Raw genomic sequence first — 11,358 nt, 5'->3', positions numbered from 1 at the left:
ACAACAACCCAATAATTGCCACTAATGAAAGCTGGCATCATTGCTAGTAATGTAACCAAGTCCTTGAACAGTGGGCTGCTTATCTAAAGAAAACACTGGCATTAGTGAGACAACTGTAATACAGTCCATATCTTTAGAACAATCTCTCGCTAGGCTACTGTGCTGGCTCTCAAAGCACTTTTACAAGGACTCAGACTTGAACATTAAAACCAAGTGCATTTCACAGATCAGAACCAAGATATGGGCAATAAACCAAGAATCACAGAGGCAGGTAAAGGGGAAGGGGAAGTTTTATTAGAAACATCAAGAAAGGGAATATCCGATTTCATCAATAGAGACCACAATATATGGCTAAATTATTGTACACTGTAATTTTCAGAGTTAAGGTGACATTTCAAAAAAACTTAATAAAGAGGTATTGGGAAGGATGTGACTATTAGAAATTGCTTTTTATTAAAAGAAGAAAAAAAAGAAGGTTGGGTACTCATATAAACCAACCTCCTCTGCCAAAGGTTCGTTCTCAACCTGTTTATTCAATTCCAGGAAGACACTGTACATTTGTAGCACAAAATTAGATATTGTGACTCTGGTTCTCTTCTGCCATGTCGGATATAAAATATTTCATTACATTATTGGAGATTTTAGATTTAGGAAACAAAATTATTATTATGCTTAATTACAGAAGTGGTTCATAACAAGTGGTTAACTGAATTTCCTCCAGGTCTGGGGAAATTTAGGTTAGGCTGCGCTCTCCCTTGAGCTTGGATCAACAAACACAGTAGTCCCAAACAGAATGAAATGCAGCATGTAATCTTAATTCTCCTCAAAGTGGAGGAAATTCAGGTCATTGTTTCAGATATAAATGATTTCTATTATTAAGCACAATAATGTAATCATTGCATAATGCATCAATTGAGGCACCTTTGTTGTAAAATGCTATTATGCCTGTACAGCTCTAAATTATGTTATAAAACATCTTATTTACACACCAAGCAATTTCTATTAACCATTACCTGATTGTGTTTATGTTTTATCTATATATTGTTCAACCAAAAATCGATTGCATCTTTGAACTTAAAACATACTAAGGTATGTAACAAAACTCACGAAAGGCAAAGGTGGCTGGTTTGGGATGGACTGAAACAAAGCAATGGGGACAGCACTTCAAACCACAAGATTCTTTGGCATTTTACATTCAGGTTTCACTTGCTTCCCACAATCGAGACGTTGTTCTCAGTCACTATTTGGCATCTCTTGGACCAAGGAGTCTGCACGGCTTTGGTAAATACAGCTGCAGTCAGAACTGGAAAAAAGTGCCGCAGAGCTGAGTTTCCAACAGTGTATCTGCACATTTAGTACCTCTCTTCTTGTGTTCGCAGTTTTGTTCCATTGACCGTCATGCTGATAGCACCTTTTTTAGTTGCATTTGAATCTGAAGGAAATGTACTTTTGGTAAGTGCTGCGGAAGAAAGGAGGGGGGGGGCAAACAATCACATATTCGCTGAAAGACTCAACATGGGGGAGGGAGGATCTAGAAAAAAACAGCCTGTTCTAAACAGAGAGGGCCTATACCCATAGAATGGTGACACTCCATTTAGAATGATTCAATGCAAAGTAGGTGGGATTGTCTCTGAAAACTGTTTGAAAGCTTTGGTTGGTGCAAAATACAGTGGTTAGATTTACTGGCATCAGGTGAACCGAAGATGGAAAACAGGTGATTTAATGCTTTTTCTCTAAGAGATAATGGTTTGTCTCTCTTCTAGATAGTTGCTCTTCCACAAACGGAAGGGCTCCTTCCACACAAGGAAGGCACTCCAATCCTGTCAAGGCCTCCACTTTTGCTGACATCCATCATCACTTCCCATGCTGTTCTGGAGGATTCCCCAACCTTTCAGAGCAGATTTCTGCATGGGGGTTGCAGTGAAAATAAGGGATTGCCTTCACACCTTCTATTACTAGCAATATCATCCTGTGAGCAGACTTCTGCATGTGAGAACTTTGGAGACAAGGCAACTGATACTGCAGTTTGGAATGCAATCCCGTCCCCACAGAATTAATGGCAAAACTCAAATCTTAAATTTGATTTTTAAGGAGACAGCAGTACAGGCCTGGCTTAGGTGAAGGATTAAATGTAGACCTCTTAAGCAGATTTGTGTATCTGTGTGAGCCTGCTGGTGTCATTGTGTCCAGCAAGAATGTTTGAGAGGCATCTAGATTGCTCCCAGCAGAAGCAAGGCAGAGGAGTGTGGTCACTGTACGGGTGGAGAACTGGCTGTGTTGCTGAGTGACTGCTTAGACTGCTCTGTGCCCTTTAGACTGTGGCCTGGGGTGGGGGTGAGGAGATGAAAGGACACAGAAATGAAGGCACTGCTACCACCAGCACCTCAAAGAAATGACATCTTCCTGCCATTGCTTCCTGCTCTGGAGAACAAGGCTTGTCACAGGAAAGGAGTGGTTCAGAGAAACTCCTTAAATGTTAAGAGTCAGTGAGCCAGGTTACAGTTCTCACAAAATGATTTACCCTTGGGTGTAGCCTGAGACAAGGATGAGGGCTCTGTAATATAAGGAGAAGCTAAGAAGAGTCCCTAACTGTGGTGACATTCACTAGTTTTAACTATAACATCAAGCTTCCCGGGGACTCGTGTTGCTGCGTCTGTGGAAAACGTGAGTGCTTCAGGCTTAGACCACCTTGGCTGCTTCAAAGGGTCACTGGCATAGGAAACATTCTGCAAAATGTCCTACCAGGAATCACATTGGCTTGTCTGCAGCTATGCAAGCCCAGCCACATGTAAGGTAGTACTGAACAGTATTGGTTGTGCTGTGGCGAGCCCCATAAGTGTAGCCTCCCAAGGAAGAACCTTCCAGATCTGGCCTGGCTCCCCACATCCAAGCTAGCTCTTCCTGGTCAGGAAGGTATGGAAAGTACTTCTCTCTGTGGCTGAGACTTGCTTGAGCAGCAACATCTACCTGAGCTAGTATGTCTTGCATTTCTGGTCCTGTTCTTTGGTTCCGACTCTTGGCTTGCTTTCCACATCTGTTTTCCGGCCTGCCCTCTGAGACTGATTCCTCTTCCAGTCCTGGCTCCCAGTTCCCAGCTATCGACCTTCACTAGATTGCTGCCTATAGCCCAGCCCCTTGAAGGTTTTCACCTAGCTCACACAGATTCACTGATTTTTTTCTCTCCAAGTGATTCTAGCTTGCCTCTCCTTCTCCTCAAGTGAGAACAGCTATAGGGTATGGGTCTTCATATTCCTATGGGATATAGGTAGGCCAGTGTTTAAGGAGGCTTAATTTGGGCTTTCCTAATGAGGCGTAAATTGCTACAGATTGACGGATAATTGCTCCTGAGGAGCTGGAATCCCACTTCAGCTGTGATTGGGTATTGGAAATCAACTGCTCAGTGCCAAGGTGTGGGGAGGGAGACCAGGTATATAAATGCAATTTGATCTATTGCAGAAAGGGAGAATAAGATCCTATTCACCCTCTATGGGCCAAACAAGTTTGCTACATGTCAACCATTTGTCTCCTGGAAAATTCATGCAATGCATTTCAGGTAAGTCGCTTCAGCATGTGGCAGATAGGACCCAAGGAGCTAATCCTGACTTAAGAGCCCTGCTGGATCAGACCAAAGGCCCATCTCAACCAGCATCCCATTCTCACAATGGCCAACCAGATGCCTGTGGGAGCCCTGGAAGCAGAACCTGAGTACAATAGCATTCTCCTGACTTGTGATTCCCAGCGGCTGGTATTGAGAAACATCATACCTCTGACAGTGGAAGCAGAACGTACCCACTGATGAGTGTGCCTAATCTTCTTTTAAAGCTGCCCAGCTGGGCGTGCATCACTACGTCTTGTAGAATTCCACAGACTAACTATGAATTGTGGGAAGAAGTACTTTCTTTCATCTATCTGGAATTTCTTCCCATTCACTTTCACTGGATGGACCCAGTATTACACGTGAGAGAGGGGGAAATCTCTTCTGTCTATTTACCTTCTCCACACTAAGCATAATTTTATACCAGTGTTTCCCAACCTTTTTTGGGCAAAGGCACACTTGTTTCATGAAAAAAATCTCGAGGCACACCACCATTACAGCCCCGTGACGTCAGCGCGCAGCGTCACGCCGGGAGGGACGCACGAAAGTGTAAGTTTCAATTTTTTCCTCTACCCCTTGCCTTCCTTCTGTGCCAACCGCCAAAAAGCCAAGACTTTAGGGCAGCAGGTCGACACGGAAGAAGCTCCTACCTAAGGACAGGTACGACGGCCGTGTCCTCTTCTGCCACACTTGGCAGCCCTGCCTTACGGTCGTGACTCCCACCCTGATTTCTCCCCGCAGGTCGAGCGGCACAGGCAGCCCAATGTGTCCAGCCCAGACACAAGCCCCGCTTCCCCACTCTAGATCCTGAATGCGACCAAGTGCTCTGGACTCCCGAGCAGGGTGGGAAAGAGGACTCGCATCTGGTAGCCTCCGGGCTCCTCGCCTGCTCGAGGGATGGCATTGCAGGCAAGCTGCCGGCCGTCGCCATCGCCGCCCCCTCATGCGAGTGGACCTGCCCGGAGTGGTGGGCCGGGGGAGGCTCGCTCTCTGTGGGGATGTGGCCCGCATGCGCGGCCCCGCTTCCTCCTGCCCAGGGCTGAGCTCCTTACCCACGACCTCGGTCTAGCGCACGCGGATCCCACTTATTCCGAAGCTTGCGCCACTAGCCGGGGCTCTCACACCGTGCCAGGGCGAGGCGGCGCGGCCCACTGACGTCATCGCGGCTCGCCGCCGCCCTCGACTTCCCTGTTCCCTCCCCTCCCTCGGGTCGCCCTGGTTACCGAGGACTGCAAGCTGCTCGGGCGAGCGTGGGGCATTAAGTGGGAGAAGGAAAATTAAAATTAAAACTCGCCTGAAGGCCGCCTCTCCGGATATCTTTCGAATTTTTTAATTTTTCCCGCGGCACACCAGGCAACGTCTCGCGGCACACTAGTGTGCCGCGGAACACCGGTTGGGAAACACTGTTTTATACTCCTCTATCCTTATATAGACACCCCTTTACTTGGCTTTTTTCTTCACAGGCGAGCTGCTTTTCGGTGCTAATCTGCCACACGTTCACAGACATGTATTTTCCGTTCATTTCTTATCAGGTTAACTGGGAAAATATGCAGTGAACAAGCCACACATAATGCTATGTAAGGTATGAAAGAGCTAATTCTTGAAGACCAACTGGGCTTGGATCTGTCAAGAGTTGCAAAAAGCACTGTTGTGTTCTGACTGAATAGGAAAGAAAGTTTTGCCTGGATAGCTCAGCTGGCTAGAGCAGAGCTTTTCAAACTGTGTGCCGCAACATATTAGTAAGTCGACTGCAGTGTGTAGGTGTGTCACGCGAATGCTCCCCACTCTCCTCCTGGGGCTGGAAAGGGGTTATTTTAACCTCCAGTTTGCTACTAAAACATGACATTACTGTGTCACGAAATGATGCACGTCTAAAAAAGTGTGTCACCAACAAGAAAAGTTTGGAAAGCTCTGGGCTACAGCATGGTGCTGATAATGCCAAGGTCTGATCCCCATATGGGACAGCTGCCTATTCCTGCATTGCAGTCGGTTGGACTAGATGATCCTCAGGGACTCTTCCAACTCTACAATTCTGTGATTCTACAAAATGTTGCTAAACATAATCACAATGGATTTCCTGGGATCCTTCTTTCCCATTCAAAACTCAGGTTGATGAAAGTAGAAAGAAATGCTAATTCAGAGATACTGGTAAAATTTCCACCAATTCTCAAATTTTCATTTGCTGTCACTATGAGAGAGATGTTAAACTGTATTTTGGAATCCTTATTATCCAATTAAATAGGACCTACTGCAATGGTGTTGGCTGTCTCAGAGTAACATGTAGATAAACAATGTAATAAAAACAAGAGCAATGTCATACTGATTGCCAGAGCTCGGAGGCACGGTCATGAACTTATATGATGCTATCATTTTGTCAAGCAGCAATGAAGAATGCAAAAGCCAAGGTGACCTTGCAGCCACCTTTTTTTTAAAAAAAATCAAATGAGAAGCTAGTTAAGATGGAAGAAGAAACCCAGGGGGGATCCTTTTACAGAAATAAACTATATCCTATAAAATACACTGCATAGGGATGTTTCTCTCATCTTGCTTTTATTGTTTAGACTGATCTGTAAAATACTGAAAGCTTATCTCCCACATATGTAATGAACCAGTCAGCTGTATCTCTGCTAAAATTGTATATGTGGATGAGCCATGGATTTTTATGGCTGTTGCCTTGACAATCTGTGAAGTCTCAGCAGCCAGGTAAGAAAAATAACATTGAAAAGGGTGTCCACTAAAGAGACTGTTCAATACTACTTCAAGTACAGTGGTACCTTGGTTGTCGAGCGTCTCGGAAGCCAAACGTTCCGGTTTTCGAATGCTCAAAACCCAGAAATAAATGCTTCTGTTTTCGAATGCGCCTCAGAAGTCAAATGGCTTCCGCTGAGTTTTTTCCCCAATTTTCTCCCTTGACTTTGCAGACCGCCTATTGTGTCTCAGTTTTCAAACGTTTCAGAAGTTGAACGGTCTTCCGGAATGGAATAGGCTCAGCAACTGAGGTACCAGTGCACAAACTTGTCTTATTGGAAATAATGACAGAGATGATGGGACTGTGGTAAAATCAGCAGGAAGAATGTAGAACTGGTATAATAGATTTGTCTGGGCACATGCAAGATGCAGAGATTTGGGAAAGCTCACTTTGCAGATGGGAAAAAGCCCCCCCCCCCCCATTGCATAATAAAAAGTAAGAGCAACAGTCAGATTTACTACCTCTGAAAAGGGAGACTGTACTTATGGCTGTCAGCATGGATTCTTCATTCATTACACCTACCTTATTTACCTAATTCTTTCTGAACACTTTATGTTAATGAATTCCACAGGTTAATTCTGAACTATGTGAAGCACTTCCTTTTGCTTGTTTTAAAGGTGATGTATGCAAAACAAGTTCCTTGCGGCACTTTAAAAATTAACAGATTTATTGCAGCAAAAAAAGGGCCCACTTGATCAGAATTAGAAAGCATTAACTAGTTTCATCCTGGGTTGCAACTTTGCTTAGCCAGGCAAGCACAAACCACAGTTCCCAGCTTTGGTAAAATGGCAGTTTACCTTAAAGCAGGATGGGAAGAAGGGTATCAACACACCTGAGGGGAAGAGACAACAGCTCCAAAATGACTCAGTCTCATAGTGCCAAACCATAGTTCAGTGTTACTGAATGCCTGAACCATCCTACAGTCTATTGGAGCTGGTAGGTAAATTGTTCTAGATTAGAAGGCGATCTGCAAGCAAGGGCAGTTCTCCACCGCCAGAAGAGAGAGCTCTGCCAGTGGCCACTTGGGACATATCACTCTGTTCTATCTAACACCTGGAAATGAATTATCAATTAATTGAATTGATATTTTTATATTGGTCCCTTCCCATTATGTGTTTTTCTTACTGCGAAGCTGTTTGTGGGTTTGCATATGGAGATTTTATAGAATCGCCCCCTACATTTCACTCTCATCCTCATAGCTTGCCTCTACCCCTACACACCCAAATGATCTTTGCATTATGCAGGAGAGGGGATCCTGTAGGCACCATCTTATCAGGAGCTCCATTCTGCCAAGGTTGGAATCAAGCCTTTAGTGTTGTGGCATCTATCGCTTTGAACCCCCTCCTATTATATATTCAATAGGTGTCTTTTTCAGGCCTGCTAAAGACATCCCTCTTTCAACAAGGCTTCTAAATGGAGATCTTTAGTTATCTGTATTGGATTTGAATTTATTTTATTTTATGCATTTGATTTTGTTAGTTTAAACTATCCCTACATATTTAGTTGTTTTAAACTGTGTTTGTGTAAGTTTTTATTACACTGCAAAAACCTTGAGGATTCCTCATGGGAAGTGATTCATAAATGAAATGCAGAAATAAACAATCTATTGTTTGATGATGGTGTTGATGGTGATGATGATAATGAACAATAATTTTATCATTTATATGCTGCCTATCTGACTGGGTTGCCCCAGCTACTCTGGGCAGCTTCCATCAAAATATTAAAATACAAAAAAATTCAAACATTAAAAAACTTCCCTGTACAGGGCTGCCTTCAGAAGTCTTCTAAAGGCTGTATAGTTACTTATCTCCTTGACATCTGACGGGAGGGTGCTCCACAGGGAGGGCGCCACTACCGAGAAGGCCCTCTGTCTGGTTCCCTGTAATCTCACTTCTAATGGTGAGGGAAGTGCCAGAAGGCCAGTAGTCCCACACAGAATGCATTGCAGTAGTCCAAGCGGGAGATAACCAAGGCATGCGCCACTCTGGCTAGACAGCATGAGGACAGGTAAGGTTTCAGCCTGCGGACCAGATGGAGCTAGTAGACAGTCACCCTGGACACAGAATTAACCTGCACCTCCAAGGACGTCTGTGAGTCCAAAATGGCTCCCAGGCTGCATACCTGGTCCTTCAGGGGCACAGTTACTCCATTCAGGACCAGGGAGTTCCCCATACCTGTCCACCCCATCCCCTCAGAAACAGTACTTCGGTCTTGTCAGGCAATCCATTGACTGCTATCCATAAGTAGATGGTGACTCTGGGTTTTCTACATTAAAATAAATATATGACTTCTATTGGAAAGGAGGGTCTATGTGACTGGCTCTGCCCACATACAGTGGCATTCAGGCACATAGCACAACCTCAAGATAGCCTCACAGGAAAAGGACTAGGAAGTAGTTTGTGCGTGGAGAGGGCCTGCTCTCTCTACCCTATGAGTGACCTTATAAACTAGCAGATGGGCTGGAGACATTCCCCCTGCCTTCAGAATCTTCTCTCTCTTGTATTTTTTTCTTCTTCCAAAGAAAATAATTTTAGAGCTACCTGTTATCAAAGTGGAAAGTTGTAGTTCAAAAGGATTGTGAGAAAAAGCTGCTAATATGAAGCACAGCTTTCATTACCAGCAGATAGCAAGTAGAATTATGAATAGTAAAGAGGCCAGATGGAATAGCAAATCCTGTTTACCTTTCTGGTAATACACGAGCCAGAAGGTACATGATAAAAATCAAAAAGCAATATACTTAAAGCATATTAAAAGGAAATCCTTTTAATGCAGTGCAGTATTAACCTACGGAATCTGTTACCTTGGCCTGTAGGTGGTGCGGTAAAAAAACAAAAGAGTTTAAGGAAATAATTGGGGACTAAAAAAAATTTTTTTTTGATGTTACATTTCGAACTTTGTTTGCTGTAGTAACAAACAATGCTTCGGGTAGCAATGCAAAATTATAGACTTTGAAGGTTGTATCCCACTAAGTAATACTCAGAGTAGATCAAATAAAATCAGTGGACCTAATTTAAGTCAACTGATTTCACTGAGTCTACTCTTGAGTATGACTTAGTCCAGGGGTGTGAAACCTGCGGTTCTCCAGATGTTCTGGGGCTCCAACTCCCATCACTCCCAACCAACAGGGTCAGTGGTCGGGGAGGATGGGAGTTATAGTGCTACAACATCTGGAGAGTCACAGGTTTCCTGTTCCATAGTCAGATATAGCCTAATGGCAGGAGTCACCTAACAAGCCCTGTCAGTAGAAGCCCTGCACAAGAAATTGCACTTGAGCCAACAGGCTTTCCATCTTCTCCTCTCCCATACGCCACCTCAAATTGGCTCGGGGGGGGGAGGGGGGCTCTGAAGAACCTCCAGAACAGGATGAGGAGGTAAAGAGATGGAGGATTGTCCCATCTGTCATGCTACAATGGTTGCACCAGACAGAAGAGAGCAACAATGAATTTCACCCAAAGTTTTTATCCTGGCTCAGTTTTTCTAACAAATAGTTTTCTGTAGGTGTTGTCACAACCTTTGAAAAGAAAGAAGCTTTCCTGGTGTTAATAGTAATAGTAGTAGTAGTAGTAGTAGTAGTAGTAATATATCTGAAGATTCATCTGAAGATGAATCATCTGAAGATCTCAGATATTTTTATCACAAGATAATATAGGATAAAAGCCCAAAATAGATAGCCAAAACAAAAACTAAACAATACCACCACCACCCAAACACATTTAAAAGGCTGTAGAATATTAATCAGCCAAAAGCCTGGTTGAAGAACATTTTTGCCTAGTGCCTGGGGAGAGCATTCCCACAAGTGGAAAGCCATTGCAGAAAAGGCCTGTTCTTTGGTTGCCACCCTGCGAACGTCTTGAATAGGCACCAGAAGAAGGGCCTCAGATGATGATTGCAGAGTCCAGGTAAGTTTACATGGGGAAAGGTGGTTTAACAAAGGCTTATTTCAATGTCAGCTCTGCCCCCCTCTTTTCCGCATGTGTGGCTGGCTTAGCACTTGTGTCTGAACACAGGGCTGTTTTGCCTACACAAACCATAATTGCTAACCAAATGGAAGTCATGTTTAGGATCCTTGGTTTGGACATAACGCTAAGCCAGCCACTCTGTGGAGTGTCTTCTGGCTCACCAATGTGTTGGGTACCAGTATACAGATCATGCACAGTATGGCTTAACAATCCACATTTCTGGCTTAGCATTACAGCCAAACATGGCCAATGCGTGCAGAGTACTTTGAACTACTAATAAAATGTGTTGTGCATCAGCAAAGCCAAGGTTAACTGAGGACTGTGATCAGTAACAAGAGACTAGAAAGCCTTGCTGCCCTTGTCTTTCTTTAAAACGGCTGCAGATTTTGAAGGTCCCGGCTCAACAAGCTTTAGAAATAAAATGGCTTCTGGGAAAAGATCTGTCAATACACAGAAAGGATAAAAACTGTGCAAACAGGAAAAGGATACATTTACAGCACTAATGCAAAGCATCTGCAGTTGCTAATCATTTTGTAATCTAAAACTGGAGAAAAGTATGGTGGTCATAAAAAATAGTTTCTTGGGATTAATGGTGAGATAACAGCCAGTGGCTGATTAGGTTTTTTTTATTAAAAAAAGATTTAGTTGAGTGGCAGCTGATAATACAGCTGGGCTTTATGAAGTACGTCTCTAATGAGCACCTTCTTGCCCAAATTACGCTGTCAAATAAACCTCTTCCTTTCTACAAAACAGTTTAGTCAGACTAGCTCCCACAATAACGTTTTAAATAGACGGTTATGAAAATAAAAAAGTATACTACAAGTAACTATAGAGATTAAAAACTGGCATACAATGATAGGCAAGAAGTAAATACAAAAACCAGGGAAATTTAATTGGTTTTCATTTCACTGCCAACAGAAACTTAATTTAAAATGGAACAATGAATTTTAGCAAAGATTCTCCAGATTAAACATGTCCCCTCTTTCCTTCGAACAGCTTAATCACTAACAACTTGGAACCCAAATGCTACAAAACCGGAGATAGGTGTTCTGGTT

The 11,358-nt window shown here is 43.5% G+C and overlaps 1 protein-coding gene across 6 annotated transcripts in view; it reads right to left on the bottom strand.

The window, feature by feature from the left end:
* Positions 1-272: 272 nt before the first annotated feature.
* CEP128 (centrosomal protein 128) overlaps positions 273-11,358 on the bottom strand; it is a 176,657-nt gene continuing 165,571 nt past the window's right edge. For 4 of the 6 annotated variants that reach the window (XM_081909760.1, XM_081909755.1, XM_081909757.1 and 1 more), the window contains one exon: positions 273-1,459. In XM_081909760.1, coding sequence (XP_081765886.1) covers positions 1,353-1,459 — 107 coding nt within the window. In that variant the 3' untranslated portion in view covers positions 273-1,352. Of the gene's footprint in view, positions 1,460-9,005; positions 9,856-11,358 lie in introns of those variants that run through there. The other 2 variants (XM_081909758.1, XM_081909759.1) reach the window with 2 other exon arrangements.

This window comes from Podarcis melisellensis (assembly GCF_964234715.1).
Source record: "Podarcis melisellensis genome assembly, chromosome: 1".
Taxonomy (NCBI): Eukaryota; Metazoa; Chordata; class Lepidosauria; order Squamata; family Lacertidae; genus Podarcis; species Podarcis melisellensis.
Note: the sequence above shows the minus strand (reverse complement) of the source record. Positions and strands in the feature narration are given on the sequence as shown.